A 22,043-nucleotide genomic window follows, 5' to 3' on the forward strand; every position below is an offset into this window, starting at 1 on the left:
TCCCTAAGAAGAAAAGGATGAGGTAAAAGAAAATAGTAGTTAAGCAGTTAGTAGCTAAATAAGTTATTGTGATTAAGACTTTCAAAGAATACCTAGTGAAAAATTCTGAAGTGTGAACTGTGTCATAGTGACTGTTACTTTACTGTGTAAAAGCTTTCCTGTGTTTCACTTTCAAGTAGCCTGTGCTGTAAGAGCTATAGACCCTCTGGCTATAGACCCTCTGTTTCCTTTTATAACAGAGCTTGAAAAAGACATCAGTGTTCACTGTCTGGACTTCTTCACCTCCTGTTCTCTCCTGAGTCTATTCCGCTGAAGCTTTTAGCCTCACTATGACCTTGAAACTACTTTTCAAAGTTTAGTTTAAAAAAAATAATAAAAACTGCATTTTACCAAATTCGCTGACCAGTTTTCAGATGTGGACTGACTTGATTTCTCAGCAGTGGTAATTCCCGCGGCAACATAGCGTACCTAGCTGCTCTCTAGGATTACTCCGCCTCTCTGCCGTGCCACTGCCATTCTTCAGACTCCTCTGCTGTTCTTCATCTTCTCAGCCTTCACATTGTAGTGCTCCGGGTTCAGCTCCTGGCCTCTTCTCCCTCCCCTGTCCTCTCACTCACTGTTTTTTATCCATCTGTCCTTTTCTTCTGTCTGACTTGATGTTTTCTCCTTCTGTGCTGTGGGTCAGTGTGTCCAGTGGAACACTCTGTGATGATGGAAATGTTCTGTTTCTGTGATTGTCTAATATAATAGCCACATATGGTTGATGAACACTTGAAATGTAGCCAGTGCAAAAGAAGCAATGAATTTTTAATATTATTTAATTAAATTGTAAAAAGCCATAGGTAGCTACAGTCCGTCAGACCGCATGGCTGTCATGATGTCATCCATGTGCTTGACTTAGAGCAGTAGATCGTGTGCATTCTGATGAGTTTCAAATTCATATTTCCATTCAAAATTTCTCAAGTTGAATTTGAGACATAAATATAATATTCTCATACCATCCATAGTGAGGCATTATTGAAAACCTATGAAAAGAACAAAATTAAAAAGTCCAGTAATACCATATTGAAGTTGCAGGGTAATGGAAACTCATACAGGCTTGATGGGATAGAAATTGGTATGTTCTTGGCCGGTGCCGCGGCTCACTAGGCTAATCCTCCACCTGCGGCACTGGCACACCAGGTTCTAGTCCCGGTCAGGGCGCCGGATTCTGTCCCGGTTGCCCCTCTTCCAGGCCAGCTCTCTGCTGTGGCCAGGGAGTGCAGTGGAGGATGGCCCAAGCCCTTGGGCCCTGCACCCGCATGGGAGACCAGGAGAAGTACCTGGCTCCCTGGCTTCAGATCAGCGTGGTGCACCAGCCGTGGCAGCCATTGGAGGGTGAACCAACGGCAAAGGAAGACCTTTCTCTCTGTCTCTGTCTCTCTCACTGTCCACTCTGCCTGTCAAAAAATAAATAAATAAATAAATGAAGTTGGTATGTTCTTTTTTTATGATTATTTATTTGAAAGGAAAAATCAGAGAAACTAGGGCAGTTGGGTGGGGAGGTGTATTTCATCCACTTATTCACTCCCCATATTGCCGCAACAGCTGGGACTCAACCAGGCTGAAGCCGGGGGCCCAGAGCTACATCTAGGTGTCCACATGAGTGGCGGTGGTCCAAGTCCTTGGGCCATCCTCCACTGCCTTCTCAGGTACATCAGCAAGTTGAATCAGAAATAGAGCAACCATGTCTCAAACTAACACTCATATGGGATGTTGACAGCACAGGCGGCAGCTTAACCTGCTGTGCCGCAGTGCCAGCCCGTGAAATTGGCACATTCTGAAGCACAGCTGTCAATGTTCTGGTGAAGTTAAGAGTGTTCCATCTGTGCGACCCAGCAGTTGTGTTCCCAGTTGTGGACCCCTGATATCCATACTGGAAGAAATTCTTACTCACGTACACAGGGAGACATTTCCAAGAATTTCTGTACTATTCTATAACAGCAAAAATTTGTAAGCAGTCTAAATATGTCTCTAGTAAAAATTGACAATTTGTTATTCCTAAAATGGTAATGAAAATGAATTAAACTAAAGTGCACAGTGTTGCTGCATGGCTTAGACATAATAGGTAATGAAAATCTAGAAAAGCACAGGGAGGAAGAGGAAAATTATTAGTGTTGGTAATGTTTTCTTTATAAAACTGGGTGTTAGGTATCAAACATTCTCATACCGTTTAAATATATCTTCTTAAAAAAACTGAATAGATATGGAAATTCTCTGTATTTAGTATTTAATAACTTTATAGAAAAACCACTTTTAAGAACTATACCTTTTATTTAACTAGTTTCCTGACTGGTAGGAAATCTACCATCTTATGAGACCGCAGGATGAAAAGGAGTAACAGGAGAGTGCTGGGAATACTGCTTGGATTCTCTTCCCAAGATTGAAGGCAGAAAGCCTTTTCTTTATTTTTTTACTTATTCAAACCACTCTATAGTTTTGTTTTTTGAGACTGTGTGGAATGTATAAAACCAGTTATTTTAAAATGCCTCTTCTAAATTAAGGGGTAATGTTAGTAACCAATGTTAGTTTCCAACCAGAATATAACTTCCTTACATCAAAGCGTTTCAGAGGGCGTGTAGAGTCTACTTTCATGTAGTTGGTGTGGAAAAATTATTGTTCTTAATTGAATACAGTTTGTACCTGTGTCTTCCTTTCATTTGGGTTTGTATAGATAAACTTTAGACTTAAATAACATAATGATGCTGTGTTTGCACTCCTAATGCCTCCCTTGTTTATTTGAATTTCTTTTTTTATAAAGGTGCACGCCCCAAGTTGGGACGCCGACACAGTATGGAAAATATGGAACTTATGAAATTAACACCAGAAAAGGTTGGCCATTTTTGTTTTTTTAAATTTCATGAGCTGGGATAGGTGTGTAGCCTAGCAGTTCAGACTCTGGTTAAGATACGTATCCCATGAGGCTGGCACTATGGAGCAGTAGGTTAATCTTCTGCCTGCAGCGCTGGCATCCTATAGGGCACCAGTTCTAGTCCCGGCTGCTCCTCTTCCAGTCCAGCTCTCTGCTGTGGCCTGGGAAAGCAATAGAAGATTGGCCCAGCTCAAGCCTTCGTGGCCAACTGAGGAGTGAAGCAGCAGATGGAAGACCTTTCTCTCTCCCTCTCACTGTCTGTAACTCTACCTGTCAAATAAATAAATAAAATCTTAAAAAAAAAAAAAAAAGATACCTGCATCCCACGTCAGAGTTCCTGGGTTTGAGTACTGCCTCTGGCTCCTGAATGGAGTTTTCTACTGATGCAGACCTGGGAAGCAGCAAATAGTTGGATTCCTACCACTCATGGAGGAGACCTAGATTGAGTTCCCAGCTCTCAGCTACAGCATGGTCCAGCCCCAGCCATTGTGGGCATTTGGGCAATGAATCAACAAATAGGAGTTCACTCTTTCTGTCTCTCAAGTGAATGCAATTTACCTTTAAAAAAATCAGAAAAAGTACAGTGCACAAAAAATAGAGTATGTATAGGGGCTGGCATTATGGCATAGTGGGTAAAGCCACCACCTACAATGCCAGCATCCCATATGGGCACCGGTTTTATTCCTGGCTGCTCCACTTCTGATCCAGCTCTCTGCTAAAGCACCTAGAAAAGCAGTGGAGATGGCCCAAGTGCCTTGGCCCCTGCACCCATCTGGGAGACCAGTATGAATCTCCTGGGCCCTGGCTTCAGTCCATCCTGGACCTGGCCATTGCAGCCATTTCTGGGAGGTGAACCAATGGATAGAAGATCTTTCTCTGTCTCACCTCTCTCTCTCTGAAACTCCGCCATTCAAATAAAATGTAAAAAAGAAAGAATGTGTATGGTACATTACCAGCTGTTTTAAGAAAAAGATTGGGGCTTGTGTGGTGGTGCAGCAGGTTAAGCTGCCACCTGCAATGCATCCTGTATCAGAGTACTGGTTACAGTCCCAGCTACCCTGTTTCTGAAACAGCTCCCTGCTGATGCACCTGGAAAGCAGCACAAGGTGGCCCAAGTACCTGGGTCCCTACCACCCACATGGAGACCTGGACGGAGTTCCAGGCTCCTGGTTTCAGCCTGTCTTAGCCCCTGCCATTGCAGCCATTTGGGAGGCAAACCAACAAATGGAAGATCTCATGTTTCTCTCTCTCTCTTCTACCCTTCTCCCCTCCCTTCTCTCTGCCTTTTAAATAAATTGTAAAAAAAGAAAATTTTATATTGTCTATATGAGGGGCCTTCAAAAATTTCATGGAAGGGGCCAGTGTTACAGCACAGCAGGTTAAGCCACTGCCTATATCCCATAGGGGTACTGATTCAAGTCCTGGCTGCTCCACTTCCAATCCAGCTCCCTGCTAACGTACCTGGGGAAAGCAGCGGAAGATGACCCAAGTGCTTGGGCCCCTGCCATCCACATTGGAGACCCAGATGGGAGTTCCAGCCCCTCCACAAACTTTGAAGTACCTTGTGTAATACCCTTTGTAGAATCATAAAACATTATAAAGTTTTTATTTATTTGAAAGCCAGAGTGACATACTTCTGCTTGTTTTCTGCTTGCTCATTTCCCAAATGCCTACTACAGCCAGGGCTGGACCAGGCAGAAGCCAGGAGCCAGAAGCTCTATCTTGGTCTCCCACATGGGTAGTAGGTACTCAAGTATTTGGGCCATATTCTCTTTCCCAGGTGCATTAGCAGGGAGCCAGATCAGAAGTGGAGCAGCTGGAATTCAAACCAGCACTCTTGACATGGGATATGGGTGTCCCAGGCAACAGCTTAATCTGCTGCACCATAAGCCCCAACCCATAGATTATTCTTTTTTTTAATTTTTTTTTATTTTTTATTTTTGACAGGCAGAGTGGACAGTGAGAGAGAGAGACAGAGAGAAAGGTCTTCCTTTGCCGTTGGTTCACCCTCCAATGGCTGCCGCGGCCGGCGCGCCGCACTGATCCAAAGACAGGAGCCAGGTGCTTCTCCTGGTCTCCCATGCGGGTGCAGGGCCCAAGCACTTGGGCCATCCTCCACTGCCTTCCCGGGCCATAGCAGAGAGCTGGCTTGGAAGAGGGGCAACCGGGACAGAATCCGGCGCCCCGACCGGGACTAGAACCCGGTGTGCTGGCACCACTAGGCGGAGGATTAGCCTGTTGAGCCACGGCACCAGCTTCATAGTATATTCTTTAAAATACTTTTTATGAAATACATTCATTAGAAAATTCCAGCAAGGAAATTAATGTCACCAAGTATCCCACCTCTGTGGTTACAGTTAATACTTTAGTATCTATTCATCTAGCATTTTCATATGAATGCTGTATTATATACTATTTTCTAATATGTGGTAATATGCCAATGACATCTTTCCATGTCATGCAATATTCTTCTACCTTATGATTTTATAATTAGCATGATTTTTATTTTAAAAAGAGATAGAGGTTTCATCTGCTGCTTCACTCCCCAAATACAAGTAACAGGCAGAACAAAGCCAGGAGCCCAGATCTCAATATCTAGGTATCTCACATGGGTTGCAGGGATCCAAGTACTTAAACTATCACCTGCTGCTAGGGTGTACATTATCGGGAAGCTGAATCAGAAGTAGAGGCAGGACTTAAACCAGGCACTCCAATATTGGATGCAGGGGCTTAACTCCCGTACCAAATGCCTGCCCCTGTAATTTTTAAATACTGATACTTTAATAGCCTTGAAAAAAAATTTCAACATCTAATTGTCTTAGACTCATAGCCAAGATTTTTTTATTCTAATCATAGTTGTTTAAAAAAGTGGTGGTAACTTCTGAAGGATCTTGTAATTTTTTCCTAAAATATCTATTGCTTACCTTGTGAGTTGTTTTCAAACATAAATCTGTTAAACCCACAATTTAAAAAAAATTGAGGGCAGTTTTAAGGTCTCTTTTTTTCTGTAGGAACCTATTAGTAAGTAGCAGAAGTAACCTGCTCTCTTCTTCCTGCTTCTGTAAATGGTACTGATACTACACTTGATAAGTTTCAATTCTGTAATTCTCCAAGAGCCAAGTTTTACCTTTAATTTCAAATAGGTTTGAGTGGAATTGTTATGGCTTTGTGTTGATTTATTCACAGTAAAGTTGTCAAAGAATTCAACAAAGTGACAGAGTATCCATAGGAAGAAGGGAGACTCTGGGTTAAAATGCTTCTTGGGAAAAAGACTGGAGACTTGAATGTCTGAACCTGGATGTCTGAAATGCCTTTCTGCTACTGACATTGGATTGGTTTTGTTCTTTTTTTTTTTTTTTTTTTTTTTTTTTAGGATTTTTATTTTTTATTTATTTGAAAGGCAGAGTTAGAGGGAGAGACAGAATGAGAGATCTTCTGTCTACGGGTTCACTCCCTAAATGACCACAACAGACTGGATTGGCAGGAGCCAAAAGCTTCTTCCAGATCCCCCACATGGGTGCAGGAGCCAAGCACTTGAGCCATCTTCCACTGCTTTCCCAGGCACAACAGCAGGGAGCTGGATCAGAAGTGGGGAAGCCAGGACTCAAACTGGCGCCCTTATGAGATGCTTGCATCACAGGCAGAGGCTTACCCTCCTATGCCCCACCAGCCCTGACTATAGAATTCTTGATTGGAAACAATTTTCCTTCGCAATTTTTAAGACATTTCTCCTATTTTCTTTACACTAAGTAACTTTCCCATACCATATAACTATATGGGAACCATTTTTATTTTCTATTTTTTAAAAGATTTTATTTATTAAAGGAAGAGACAGAAAGGTTTTCCATCTGCCTCAACGGCTGGAACTGTGTCGATCCGAAGCCGGGAGCCATTTCTGGGTCTCACACGCAGGTGCATCTTCCATTGCTTTGCCAGGCCATAGTGGAGCACTGGGTTAGCTGGGTCTTGAACTGGTGCCTATAGGGATGCCGGTGCTGCAGGCAGAGGCTTAGCCCACTACTCCACAGCACCAGCCCTAACATTTTTAATTTCCCACATTTCTGCTGAATTTTCTCACCTTAAGAGCCATTACCTTTTTGTTCAATCAATAATCTATGAATTCCACTCCAGCAAGTAATTTCTCCTTGTAACCCATACATGCAAAGGAACAGATGGCTTGGTTCACTTATTTGCTGCATGTCTCACACCCATATATCATTCTATTTATTTATTTATTTATTTAGAAAGTCAGAGTTACACAGAGAGGAGAGGCATAGAGAGAGGTCTTCCATCTGATGGTTCACTCCCCAGTTGGCCGCAACAGCCGGAGCTGCACTGATCTGAAGCCAGGAGCTTCTTCCGGGTCTCCCACGCTGGTGCAGGGGCCCAAGGACTTAGGCCATCTTCTGCTTTCCCAGGCCATAGCAGAGAGCTGGATTGGAAGTGGAGCAGCCGGGTCTCTAATTGGCGCCCATATGGGATGTCAGCGTTTCAAGCCAGGGTGTTAACCCACTGTGCCACAGTGCTGGCCCTTCCTACCATTCTCAAGACAGGTTATTCCAATTTGTGCCATACGGACTTTTCTGGGTTGATGGATATGTTCTGTATTGTGATTATAGTTTGGAGTTTTATGGCTTCCAACCATACACTTAAAGTGTATGCATTTGACTGCATATGAGCTTTACCTATAAACAAATGTGCCTCATCAGAACTGGTAATTATTACATAGCATGTACCTTGTCAACACTTCAGACTGAATGTTGAGGTGCAAGTGTTACAGAGCTACAGTAGGTACCTATCTAATTTCTTCTGTATTCAGTGTTATTGAATCTGTTCATTTAGAGGTTGTCGTACTGTTTAAACTAGATCTAGACCTATCCAAGTTGATTTTTGCCTATTGACATTTTGGTATTGCATGAAAACAGTTTTAGCCACAGAAAAATCACCAGTGCTATATAATTTTTGATGTTAATTATGCTTAAAAATTTTGCATATGCCCAAAATTTCTAGTTGTAGCAAATTTCCAAATAACTCACATCCAGAATAAAATTTTGACTCCTTTTGATTTGTTTAAGGTTTATTTACAGGATTTTGGTAAAACTTTTCTTCTTAGAGTCTTAAAGCCACCATTTTAATGTTCTGATAATGAGAAATCCACAATGTACATTTGGTACAAGCTCTTAAAAACAGTGAAATATACTGAAAAGGGGGATTTATTAAGAGACCTAAAATTCTTCTCCCCAAAAGTGAGATGTCAGATTAATATTACAGGAAGCCAGAGAGAGTTGGTTTTTTTTCATGTCCTTCTTTCCATTTATATTTTTGTAGGTACAGAACTGGAACAGTGAAATTCTCGCTAAACAAAAACCTCTTATTGCCAAACCGTCTGCAAAGCTACTCTTTGTCAATAGACTGAAAGGGAAAAAATACAAAACTCATTCCTCCACTAAAGTTCTCCAAGATGCCAGTAATTCCATTGACCACCGAGCTCCAAATTGTCAGAGGGTATGTTCAAGTTTTTCAGTATTGTTTGCGTTCCTACATTTTAGTTTTCATGTATCCATACTGACTTTTTGGAAATTTAGACATTTAATGTATAATATCTGTCATTCAAACAAATTGGTTCATAGTACCTTATCCTTTCTTTTCTTGAGACTTATTTATTTGAAAGTCAGAGTTACACAGAAAGAGGGAGGGAGGTCTTCCATCTGATGGTTCACTCCCCAATTGGCCGCAATGGCCGGAGCTGCGCCGATCCGAAGCCAGGAGCTTCTTCCCGGTCTCCCACATGGGTGCAGGGGCCCAAGGAGTAGGACCATCTTCTACTGCTTTCTCAGGCCATAGCAGAGAGCTGGATTGGAAGTGGAGCAGCTGGGTCTCGAATGGGCACCCATATGGGATGCTGACACTCCAGGCCAGGGCATTAACCTGCTGCGCCAGCCTCATATCCTTTCTCTCTTCTTTTGAGCTAAAATTAGGACTTAAAGTTGCTTACATTGCTTTGCACAGTAACTATTACTTTGTGTTTCAAATCATTACTGTTGGTCAGAATACTGCCATTTATTTCACTGCACTGTCTCCTAATGAAACTATCCTCCACAAATTAAATTTAGCTGTTTGAAGAGTTGAGGTTTTAATTATTTTCTTTGAGAAGGGCAAGGAAAGAAAGAGAACACAAATAAGAGCTTCCATCTTTGGCTCACTCCCCAAGTGCCTGAAAAGCTGGGAACTCAATACACTTCTCCCAAGTTGGGTGATGGGGACCTGCTGCCGCCCAGGGTGCACATTACCAGGAAGCTGGAATTGGAAGCTGAGTGGGACTTAACCCAGGCTTTTTTTTTTTTTTTTTTTTTTTTTTTTTGACAGGCAGAGTGGATAGTGAGAGAGACAGAGAGAAAGGTCTTCCTTTTTGCCGTTGGTTCACCCTCCAATGGCCGCTGCGGCCGGTGCATCTCGCTGATCCGAAGCCAGGAGCCAGGTGCTTCTCCTGGTCTCCCATGCGGGTGCAGGGCCCAAGCACTTGGGCCATCCTCCACTGCCTTCCCGGGCCATAGCAGAGAGCTGGCCTGGAAGAGGGGCAACCGGGATAGAATCCGGCGCCCCAACCGGGACTAGAACCCAGTGTGCCGGTGCCGCAAGGTGGAGGATTAGCCTGTTAAGGCACGGTGCTGGCCTAACCCAGGCATTCTGATATAGGATGCAGGAACCTGAAGCAGAATCCCAAGTGCTAAGTCAAACCCCTGGCCTGTTCAATGATTTTTAAATACTATTTTAGAATGAAAAGTATCTGATGGGGCTGGCACTGTAGAAGAGTGGGTAAAGCCGCCACCTGCAGTGCTAGCATCCCATATGGGCACTGGTTTGAGTCCCAGCTGCTCCACTTCCAATCCAACTCTCTGCTGTGGCCTGGGAAAGCAGTAGAAGATGGCCCAAGCCATTGGGTCCCTGCACCTACGTGGGAGACTCAGAAGAAGCTCCTGGCTTCAGATTGGCGCAGCTCTGGCCATTGTGGCCAACTTGGGAGTGAACCAGCAGATGGAAGCTCTCTCTGTCTCTCCTCTGTGTAACTCTTTCAAATGAATAAATGAATCTTTAAAAAAAAAAAAAAAGTATCTGTTAACAACTTCTCTTGTACATTGTGATTTAATGCTATAACTAGTACTCAAACAGTATTTTTCACTTTGTGTTTCTATGTGGGTGCAAACTGTTGAAATCTTTATATACAGAAGATTAATTTAGCATATATTAAGAGAATTGAAAATGAATCTTGATGTGAATGGAAGGGGAGAGGGAGCGGGAAAGGGGAGGGTTGCAGGTAGGAGGGAAGTTATTGGGGGGGAAGCCATTGTAATCCATAAGCTGTACTTTGGAAATTTATATGCATTAAATAAAAGTTAAAATCAATTTAGTAAATGTAATATATTTTAAAATAAAATATGCCTGTGTGAGGGAAATATCTAGCTACGCTATATTCTTATAAAAGAGAATTGCAAAGAGGGTACTCCATACTGTCCAGTCCACTTTTTAAGTAATGAGAACCTTTGAAAGGATTGCACATTTTTGTTTTCTTGAATAGTCTGTTGGTTCTCTTCTCACATTGTATTTATTGTCTCTCTCACTGTCTATTTTTTGACAGGTAGAGTTTATAAAAAAATAAAAAATCTTGGAAATCACTGTGCAAGGAAAATAGTTGCTTTCTGAAATTCTGTTGCTGAAAAATCTTAGAATAGGATTTATAACCTATGTTACTGCCCTACTCCTGCAGTCATGTACCATATAACATTTCACTCAGGAACGGACTGCACGTGACAGTACATACACCACACAGCCCAGGGTGTGCCATCTGGGCCTAAGGAAGTACTGAGCCTTGTACAACATCATCACCCGGTGATGTATTTCTCAGAATGTTTCCCTGTTGGGAAGTGATATGTGACTGTATTTGCATAATTTATTCCATATCTATAGCAATTTTTTCTCTTTTAAGATTTTATTTGAAAGGCAGAGTTAGAAGCAGAGAGAGAGAAGGAAAGAGGTCTTCCATCCGTTGGTTCACTCCCCAGATGGTTGCAATGGCTAGAATTGTGCCAATCCAAAGCCAGGAGCTTCTTCCGGGTCTCCCACACAGGTACAGGGGCCAAAGGGCTTTGGCCATCTTCCACTGCTTTCCCAGGCCATAGCAGAGAGCTGAATCAGAAGTGGAGCAGCCGGGACTCAAACTGGTGCCCATATGGGATGCTGGCACTGCAGGTGGTGACTTTATCAGCTATGCCACAGTGCCAGCCCCAGCAATTCTCTTAAGTCTGATTCTTTAGGCTTGGAAATATAGGAATTAAAAAATGGAAGTAGGGGGCCAGTGCTGTGGTACAGAGCTGGCATCTCATATGGGCGTCAGTTAAAGTCCTAGCTGCTCCATTTATGATCCAGCTTCCTGCTAATGTGCCTGGGAAAGCAGCAGAAAATGGCCCAAGTCCTCAGGCCCCTGTCCCACATGGGAGACTTGGATGAAGCTCCTGGCTTTGGATCAGCTCAGCTCCAGCTATGCAGCCATTTGGGAAGTGAACCAGTGGATGGAACACCTGTTTTTCCCTCTCTCTGTAACTTTTTCAAACAAATGAATCTTTAAAAAAAAAAAAAAAAAAGCTGAAGTAACTATAAATGCTTTTTTGTTGGATTTACATAACTTTGTTACCAATATTGCCATCTTTTATTCTTCCTGAAGATAAAAGGTCAATTTTTTTTTTAGTCTTCATCCTTGACCTTTTGCATTTCAGTCCATTAGGATGATCACTGATGCTCTAAGAATACTGCTAGAATTCCCAAGTATAACTGATTTTTCTCTCAATGTTTTAGAAAATCAGTGCGGAGACTGTCGGAGATGAAGGCTTCTTTGACCTCTTAAGCCGATTTCAAAGCAACAGGATGGATGACCAGAGGTGCTGCTTGCAAGACAAGAACTGCCACACATCTTCAGCAGCAGCTTCTTCCACTCCCCCCAGAATGATGCAAAAAAGTAAGTCATCTATTCTCCTTTAGTTTTAATAGTTCTCTATGATATTCTTATGTCTGAGAATTTGGTAATAAATGAGCTTAAATCTAGGTATATCTAAAAAGCTAATATTTTATAGTTCAAGTTTTTTTCAGTTCCCTTAGACCCACCTATTTTTATTCCAATGTGCTTTTTACTATGTAACACCTTATTTTCTTTGGAGTTAGGAAAAGTCTGACTAAAAAGTAAAAATGAGGGCAAAATGATAGTTTTTTGTAACTTTTTATCATAAATAAAATGTAAAGACTTCATATCTGGATTACGAAAGGCAGGCATGGCCAGACTAGAAAGCTCAGCTTAGCTGCAGAGTTCAAGACTGGCCTTTGACCTAGAAAGCTCAGAAAGAGGCTACCAAAAGACTTCTGAGCTACAGACCAAGACTAGTCAGCAACAATGAACTCAAAATAATGATTCCTGTCCTGGGAGCGGAATTTAAAACTGTCCAAGAAAAAGTTTATTTGTCATTGGAAATTTACCTGTGTCAAGTTAACATTTTGGGTGCCATTAGGTGAAGGGAAGTACAGCCAACTGAGGCTCCCCTGTAGAACTCCGGGCTTGGTTCCTGCTCCCTGCCGATGCCAGCCACAGCTGGACAGTCCAAGCCGCTCGCTCTGGAGTGTTGATGTTGGCAAGGCAGAGAAGGATGAACGTGCCTAGACGGTCTTGTAACATCTTGGGTTTTTTTTCTGCTCGTAGCTCCATCCGTTTCTGTGGTGTCCCCCAACACAGATGAGTTTTTAGACCTTCTCGCCAGCTCACAGAGCCGCCGACTAGATGACCAGAGGGCTAGCTTCAGTAATTTGCCAGGGCTTCGTCTGACACAGAGTAACACCCAGTCAGTTCTCGACCACCTGCGGACTAAAGGCAGCCAGGAACCCGATGAAGACTTCTTTGACATTCTTGTGAAGTGTCAGGTATGTCCATGTATTCTTTTCCTTCCTTCTTTAGCTCAGAAACCATTAGGAGCTTGGCAGCGTTGTAATCTGCATTCAGGAAGCACTTATTTTGTCCATAATTCAACAAAAAAATGATTGGAAAACCTGTTTTGTCCCAGGTACTACTTTTGGCATTGGGGATATACTGCCCTTTGAAGGACTCTACATTTTAGTTGGGAGAGACAATGAACAAGAGTTTGTCTATATACACATATATGCAAGGGTACTTCAAGAAGTCTGTGGGGAAAAAAAGGCTTTGAAATCCCTCATAGTTTTTTCATAATATACATTTCTCATGAACGTTTTAGAGACCCCTGGCATATATATATGAGTTCAGAGACAAAGAGACAAAGTGTGTGAATCAGATCATGGTGCTACTATGAAAAAAGGTAAAGGAGTAATGGACAACCAAGGGTGCTGGTGGGGGAGGGGTGTGTGTGTCTGTTAGGATAGTTAAGAGGATATCTCAATGAAATGAAGTAGTCAGCTATGTGAATGGTTTGGCAAAGAGTATTTATGTCAAGACATGTAAGTCCTCTTTGCCATTCCTTGAACCTGCTAAGCTTTTATATTCAAAGTAAAGTAGCCAGTGTGACTGCTGTGAACTGGGCAGGCAGAGGGGAGAGCAGCCAGGGCCTGATGAACCATGCATGTATGAGGAAGCCACTAGAGAGCTCTGCAGGAGCATCCTGGCTCCTGGTGGAGCCAAGTAGAGCAGCCAGCGTTGTAGCCTAGAAACCAGGCAAAGGGTGACTTACACAGGGTAGCAGTAGTAGTGATCTGCACCTAGAATAGGGATATAGTTTGAAGCTACAGTTGCTGGGCAAGAAGAATGAGGGAAAGAGAAAAGACAGACTTTTGGCATGAATAATTGGATAAATGAATGGTGCCTATTACAATGGAAACTAGAGGAAAAGTGAGTTTGGGGAAAAAGCAAGAGTTCTATTTTATGTACATTTAATTTAGAATACTCAGAAAATGAAATGGGAGTCGGCACTGTGGCATAGCAGGTAAAGCTGCCCCTAGCAACGCCAGCAGCCTGGCATCTGCTCCACTTCTGATCTTTCTGCTGTTGAGCCTGGGCCCCTGCCACCCAAATGGGAGGCCCAGATGAGGCTTCTGGCTTCAGAATGGCTCCAGCACTGGCCAGTGCAGCCATTTAGGGAGTAAACAAGCAGATGGAAGAGTCTCTAACTGCCTTTCAAAGATGAATAGAACTTTCAAAAGAAAGAAAAGAAACGGAATGATTGAATAGGCTATTAAACAGATGTAAAAGCTGGAGCCTGAGGGAAAAGTTAGTTTGGGAGTAGTCAGCACGCAGCTAGTACTCAAATCCTGGAAAAGATTAGCCAGAGAACAGACTGGCTCCTGACTCCAGCTTCCTGCTAATGCAGACCGTGACAGGCAGCAGTGACGGTCCAGGTAGTCAGGTCTCTGCCAGCCATGTGGGAGACCCAAACTCTGTTCCTGGATCCCACCTTCGGCCCTGTGCACCTGGAAAGTGAACCTGCAGATGGGAACTTGTCTCTTCTCTGTGCCCCTCAAATAGATAGATGGAAACAGGAAGAGGCCCTGTCAAGGCATTCCAGGATCTGCTAGCAAAGCACTTACCGCCAGAGTTGGAAGAACCCAGAGAATGGGTATGGTGGAAGCCAAGTGAAGAGAGTGTCTTAGGAGTGTTTAGCTGTAGCAAGTGCTGCGGAGAAGCCAAGTAAGATATCTCAACTACATGATTTGGCAACATGGAAGTTATTAGTTGTTTTACTGGTATGATTGGGACAAAGAATTGAGCCAGTTGAGAATATAGAAAACTTAACAAGGGGTTTTGCTTAAAAAGAGGAGCAAGGAAATGGATCGTTAGCTGGAGAAGGATATGGAATAAACCGGGATTAGTGCAGACGTCTAGACAGGAAGGGGCAGGTAGAGTGGAGCCAGTGAGGCAGCAGCGGACAGGATGCTCGAAGGTGAGAGGGAAAACAAGGTATAGGTGCGGACAGGTTTGGAGATGGGAACAAATGGGAATTCTCCCTGGTTGCTTTGATTTTTCTCAGGAAAGCAAGAAGTAGAATTATTAGCCAAGAATGGGTTGGGGCATTACAAATTCAAAAGAAAGTACAAAATAGTTAACTTTGAGAAACTAAACTGACCAAGGAAAGGATTATTGATTTAGGCCACTGGAAGTAAGGCTGGTCAGTACAACTAGTTTCTTCAGTCACCAATCTTGATTAAACAAGCAACTGTGTTTTGCCAGGAGAACATTAGTTGGGGACATTTTAATAATATTGGGGGGGCCGGTGCTGTGGGTTAATCCTCTGCCTGCGGCATCCCATATGGGCACCGGTTCGAGTCCCAGCTGCTCCTCTTCTAATCTGGCTCTCTGCTATAGCCTGGGAAAGCAGTAGGAGATGGCCCAAGTCCTTGGACCCACGTGTGAGACCAGGAGGAAGCTCCGGCCATTTGGAGAGTGAACCAACGGAAGGAAGACCTTTCTCTGTCTCTCCCTCTCACTGTCTGTAGCTCTACCTCTCAAAATCTTAAAAATAGACTTGGGAATCTAGGCTGTAAGAAGGGAAATAAGGAAATGAAAAGTTACAGTAAACTGTAGCCGTAGGCCCAGTGGATTCAAGAAATATTGTAGAAACATACCTAAATAATACATGAAGCAAAACTGAAGGGAGATTTGGAGACTTAAATTAAGGAAACAGAGGAGGTGAATACAATATACCAACCAGATCTAATGGCCACTGTACCCACAACAGTAGCATGCACATTCGAGTGCACTGGGAGATTCTCGTAATTTGTGGCCTAATGTGTATCATCTATTCCATCTCAAAAAGATTTAAAATAATACAGTACCTTCCCTAACCACATGGGGTGAAATTAGAAGTAATAACAGAAGGAATGCTAGAAAAATCAGACAAATGGAAAGGATGCAGAGAAGGCAGTGATTGTGAGAAATCTCAAACATCTTTCATCCACTGGCTCACTCCCTAAATGTCCAGAGCTGGGCTAGGCTGAAGCTAGGCACCAGGAGCTTCATTGGGTCTCCTGCATGGGTGCAGGGCCCAAGCACTTGGGCTGTCTTCCACTGCTTTAGCAGGAAGCTGGGTCGGAAGTGAAGCAGCAAGGACTCAAACCAGTGCCCAGATGGGATGCCACAGTGCTGGCCCCGACTGTGAGAATTTATAACTTGACGTTTATTTTAATGTCAGCATCTACAATCATCCAACTAATACTTCAGGAACTAGAAAAAGAACCAAAGACAAAAAGCATTTTTTAAAAAGATTAATAAAGATGCAAATTACTAAAATCACAAATTACTAAAACCAGCAAATGGAAGACCTCTCTCTGTAACTCTACTTCTCAAATCTTTGAAAGCTTTGAGAAACAAAGTTACGTACAGAGGAAGAGAGGTCTTCCACCTGCTGGTTCACTCCCTAAATGGCTGCAATGGCTGGGCCCATCCAAAGACAGGAGCTTCTTCTAGGTCTCCCACATGGGTGCAGGGTACCAAGCACTTAGGCCATCTTCTGCTGCTTTCCCAGGTCATAGCAGAGAGCTGGATAGAAAGGAGCAGCCGGGACACAAACCAGCAGCCCTGAGTTAAGCCGCCTCCTGCAGTGCTGGCATCCTATACTATGCCACAGGGCCAAACCTAGAGTGCATCATTAATCAAAAACTCCCCAGCAAAGAAAAGCCCTGAATCTTGGCTTACTGCGAACTTCTGCCAAACATTAACAACTAACACTAATCGTTCTCAAACTCTAAGATTGATTGATTTAAAAGGCAGAGTGACAGGCAGTGAGAGAGGTCTTCCATCCTCTGGTTCACTCCCCAAATGGCCAGTGGCACCGATCTGGAGCCAGGAGCTTCTTCCGGGTCCCCCACATGGGTACAGGGGCCTAAGGACAGGGGCCATCTTCCACTACTTTCCCAGGCCATAGCAGAGAGATGGATCACAAGTGGAGCAACTGGGACTTGGACGATATGGGTGCTGGCACTGCAGGTGGTGGCTTTACCTGCTATGCCGCAGCACCAGCCCAGAGGGAACACTTTCTAATTCATGTTATGAGGCCAGTATTGCCCAAAGACACTACAAGTATAGACCACAATGTTCTTTATGAATAACAGAATACTACAAATATTAAAGGGGTTATACACCATTACCAAGTGAGATTTACTCCTGGAATATAAAAATCATTCAGTGTAAGAAAACCCATCCGGGGCTGGCATAGTGGGCTAAAACCTCCGCTTATGGCACCAGCGTCCCATATAGGTAACTGGGTCAAGTCCCAGCTGCTCCTCTTCAGATCCATCTCTGTGCCATGGCCTGCGAAAGCAGTAGAAGATGGTCCAAGTCCGTGGGCCCCTGCACCTGGCTCCTAGCTTCAGATCGGCCCAGCTCAGGCCGCTGTGGCCATAGATGGAAGACCTCGCTCCCTGTCTGTAACTCTAAACTCTACCTCTCAAAATAAATATTAAAAAAAAAATCCATCAAGTAATACAACATATTAACAATGAAGGGGGAAAGAAACACATGATCTCAGCAAATGCAGAGGAAACATTCAACAAAACTCATGATAAAAACTCAAATTAGGAATGGTAGGAACTACTATACTAATCATGCTTGAAAACCCCACAGCTAACATCATACACTCAGTGGTGACAGACTAAAAGCTTTTCTTCCAAGATAAGGAAAAGACTAGAATGCCTACCTTTTGCAACTTCTATTCAACATCATACTGGGTGTTCTAGCCAGAGCAGTTAGGTAAGAAATAAAAGACATTCAAATTGGAAAGCAAGTATCCCCGTTTGTGGGTGATATGATTTTATATATAGGAAACACTATAAAGATTCCACATATACAAAAACCTGCTAGAATGAATGAATTCAACATAGTAGCAGGAAATAAAGTCAATGCAAACAAAAATCAGTTGGGGCACACATTTGGCACAATAGTTAAAATGCCAGTTGGGATACCCATAATTCCATACCACCTTGGCTTTTGATTCCAGCTTCAAGCTAACACTCACCTTGCGTGTCTGGGTCCCTGCGACTCACATGAGAGTCAGTGTCCAGCTTCTGGCTGTGGCTTGGCCCAGCCCCAACTATTGTAGACATTTGTGGAATGAACCAACAAATCAGATATCCCTGTCTGCCTTTCAGATAAATAAAACCAGTTGCATTTTGTACCCTACCAATGAACTGAGAAGGAAATCAAGGAAACTAAGTAATTCCATTTAAAATACTATCAAAAAATTACCAGTAGAAACTATATAAAACATTGCTGTAAGAGATTAAAGAAAACATAAATAGATGGAAAGACATCCCATGTTCTTGGATTGGAAGATTTATTACTAAAATTTCACCACTGCCCAAGGTAATCTACAGATCAATGTGATCCCTATCAAAAATAGAAAAACCCACCCCAGAATTACTGTGAAATCTCTAGGGACCCTAAATATTATAACATCTTGAGAAACAACAGCAAAGCTGTAGGATTTGTACTTCCTGATTTCCAAACACACTATACTGCAGTGTGGTACTGTCATACAGACACACAGACCAATGGAATAGAGTGCCCAGACAGCGTATATGGTGAAATGATTGAACGAGAGTGCCGACTTACTCCTTTTGTGCTAACAGAACATCGTAGCCCGTGTAACTTACAATGAACAGAAATCTGGTTTGCGGTTCTGGTGGCTGCAAAGGCTAAAAGATGGTACCAGCATCTGGTGAGCCCCTTTGTGCTGTGCCATCTTAGAGACCGCAGGGCCGATAAGCAAGAGGAGGCTGAGCTCACTGTTACAGCCAGCCCCCTCTTTAATGACTCACTCCTCTGGAATAAAGAAATTCATCCATTATCACCTCCTGCCAGGCCCCAACCCATGAACTGTGGGAGACAGTCACGTCATAGGCACCAAGATCATTAAGTGGGAGAAAGGATAGACTCATCAATAGGTCCAGGCAACACACATGAAGGATGTAGGTGGACTCTTACCCAACACCATATACAACAGTTAACTCAAAATGGATGAGGGTCCTAAGCATCAGAACTAAAACTGTCAGGCCGGCGCTGTGGCTCACTAGGCTAATCCTCCGCCTGCAGCGCCAGCACCCTGGGTTCTAGTCCCAGTTGGGGCGCTGGATTCTGTCCCAGTTGCTCCTCTTCCAGTCCAGCTCTCTGCTGTGGCCCTGGAAGGCAGTGGAGGATGGCCCAAGTGCTTGGGCCCTGCACCCACATGGGAGACCGGGAGGAAGCACCTGGCTCCTGATTGGCGCAGCGCGCCGGCTGTAGTAGCCATGTAGGGGGTGAACCAATGGAAGGAAGACCTTTCTCTCTGTGTCTCTAACTCTGCCTGTCAAAAAAAAAAAAAAAAAGTCAAACTCTCAAAGTTTGGGAAAATTTGTGACATTAGGTTTCACAATAATTTCTTGGTTATACACCAAAGGCACAGGCAACAACAAAAAAATGACATACCTAAATAAAAAAACCTGCACACTATTGACAGAGGACATTATTAACAGAGTAAAAAGGCAACCCACAGAAAATACTTGGAAATTACATATCTGACACAAGATTAATATTCAGAATATAGGAACTACTAAAACTAGAAGTCAACCTAATTAAAAAATGGGCAAAGAACCTGAACAGACATTTCTTCAAAGAGAGTAAGAGGGTGAGGAATGACCCTGCAGAACAAAGGGGTAAGAACGAGGTGAGGAATGAGCATGCTAGGTCAGAGGTCTCGGAACTTAGGTGCTGGAGTGTTGGGTTAGCTGGAGGACGTTGGTATCATCAAGGATTCTGACAGGAGAAATGAGGCAGTCAAGTGAGGTGTGGGAGGTGGAGGGGGCAGTGACTGGGAGGCCAGCAAACAGCTGCACCTCAGTGTTACGGAGTTAAATGTCAGGGCATGAGCACTTAGCACAGAGCCTCGCCATCTGCTATCCACACTGCCATCTTCATTCTTGAGCTTTAAGACATTGTATGGTTTTAAATGCTCATATTTTATTTGATTAATAATATATTTAATATTCTTCTAATAAAAGGACCAATAAGGTTACAACTTACATTTTAGGAGCAAACAGAAGGAAAAGAGCTCCATGATTTCAGTCATAATATCAAAGAAAGGGAAATGGTAGTTACCCTGACTGGATCAATGCACACTGTATACATGGGTTGAGATGCTACATACATTCACTATAGCCCATAAATATGTACAATTGTTACTTTTAAAAAGTAAAGATTAAAAGTTGAAGGAAAATTTTAGTTCAAACTATTATTGGGCCTAAGACATGATAGGCAAACTTTTCCTATAAAGGACCAGACAGCAAAAATGCTGGCATTTGTAGGCCATATGCTCTGCTGTCATGGCTCAGCTTTGCCCTTACAGCAGGAAAGTCGCCTGCAAGTGGCACCTAACAAATGTTTTGGGGATCAAATGAAAACAAAACTATCTATAAAGGCAGGCATTGGGGATATAGGGTGCTGTCTACTGGCCTAAAATAGTGTTTAAGTTAGTGCTTCAGGGTTTTTGTACGTAGCATTACATTTCTAGAAATATGCTAAGTTATATTGTTGGTACATATTATGGTAAAATTAGTCTTGAACTGCCAGATTTGTGTACAGTTGACCTTGCACTTTAACCCCAGATTATTCCTGTGACCAAGTATAACTGAAATAAATGACTTCACATGGTACACTCACTTTTACATAGTACTTGTACAGCCAGACGTTTATGGAATGCTTATTCTGATAATATATATGCATATATCCTGTCACTTTAAATAGAAAACTACCAGGTGAGGCAAAAAGTTTACAGCTGCATTTTCTTGTTATGACTGACAGACATAATACAACCTGCTGTTCCCATCTTATGCGTTTTCAGGGGTCCAGATTAGATGATCAAAGATGCGCACCACCACCTGCCACCACAAAGGGCCCCACGGTACCAGATGAAGACTTTTTCAGCCTTATTTTACGATCTCAGGCGAAAAGAATGGATGAACAGAGAGTTCTCCTACAAAGAGATCCAAACAGAGACGCTGAATTTGGACTAAAGGACCTTTTGCAAAGTAATGCTCTGCTGGAATTACAAAATCCAGGAAAGTAATCAGCAAACCACTAAGTACTATGGATATTTTTAAAGAAAAGATCTTATTTCCTTTCAGAACACTACAAGGAAATTCAATCTATTATTTTTCCTTAAAAGGAAAATTTATAGCACCGTGAAACAGCTTAAAATGTGTTTAGAATGATGTCAGTACTTCCCTTCTGTCATAGGATGAAGAGTTCACTTCTTCCCGGCACTGCCTGAGTTCAGGGCAGAGGTATCTGCCAGGTGCTTCTTGAGCTTGTGACCACTGCTTGGGGTTGTTCTGTGGCAACTTGTTAGAGTCACTTACTAGTATCTGTGAAGGACGATTTAAATGAATCCTAGAGTAGAATTTAACCCTGAAATTTTTAAAAAATCTTGATGACATTTTTTATACTTAACCATGGATATAGTGGGGATTTATGCAGTTTAATAAAAATAATGTACTTGACCAGTGTAAAAAAGTTATAGAAGATAGTCTTGTTTAAAAAAAAAAACAAACTAGGTTTCTCTAAGAAAAATCTCTTTTCAATATTTTTAGGCCAAAGCCAATGTAAAAGAAACTCAAGCGCTCAGCTGAGCCACCACCTGGCCTGCCCAGGTTTATGGTCTCCATTCAACCACGTAACCCTCCTTCCCCGGTCCGAGTGACTGGGCACTCTATCCCCTTCATTCTGACAGGTGCCCTGCCCTCGATAAAACCTTATTACTTTGCAAAAAAAAAAAAAGAAAAAGAAACTCAAATAAACTGCTTTCCACATGTTTTGGGTAGTTTGACTCTTCTGTTGTATAATACTGCTATAAAATAAACTTTTATAAGATCTAATGTAAAAAATGACAAAAGCCAAGGTCAGTTAAGCCACCCCTTGGGACACCTGTATCCTGTATCAGATTTCCAGTTAGAGTCTCAGCTACTTCATCTTTTTTTAAATGTAATATGTAATGTACAGGAGTGAAATTGACATTGAGAATTACTATTGCTTTTTTTAAAGATTGATTTTATTTATTTGAAAGAGTTACAAAGAGGTAGAGACAGAGAGAGGTCTTCCATT

At 42.7% G+C, this 22,043-nt stretch overlaps 1 protein-coding gene across 2 annotated transcripts in view; it reads left to right on the top strand.

Moving 5' to 3' along the window:
- GPSM2 (G protein signaling modulator 2) overlaps positions 1-21,751 on the top strand; it is a 54,053-nt gene extending 32,302 nt beyond the window's left edge. For both annotated transcript variants that reach the window (XM_062191864.1, XM_062191865.1), the window contains 5 exons: positions 2,801-2,871; positions 8,240-8,416; positions 11,762-11,921; positions 12,654-12,871; positions 20,785-21,751. In XM_062191864.1, coding sequence (XP_062047848.1) covers positions 2,801-2,871; positions 8,240-8,416; positions 11,762-11,921; positions 12,654-12,871; positions 20,785-21,009 — 851 coding nt within the window. In that variant the 3' untranslated portion in view covers positions 21,010-21,751. The remainder of the gene's footprint in view (positions 1-2,800; positions 2,872-8,239; positions 8,417-11,761; positions 11,922-12,653; positions 12,872-20,784) is intronic.
- The last annotated feature ends 292 nt before the right edge of the window (positions 21,752-22,043 follow it).

This window comes from Lepus europaeus, chromosome 5, assembly GCF_033115175.1.
Source record: "Lepus europaeus isolate LE1 chromosome 5, mLepTim1.pri, whole genome shotgun sequence".
NCBI classification, from domain to species: domain Eukaryota; kingdom Metazoa; phylum Chordata; class Mammalia; order Lagomorpha; family Leporidae; genus Lepus; species Lepus europaeus.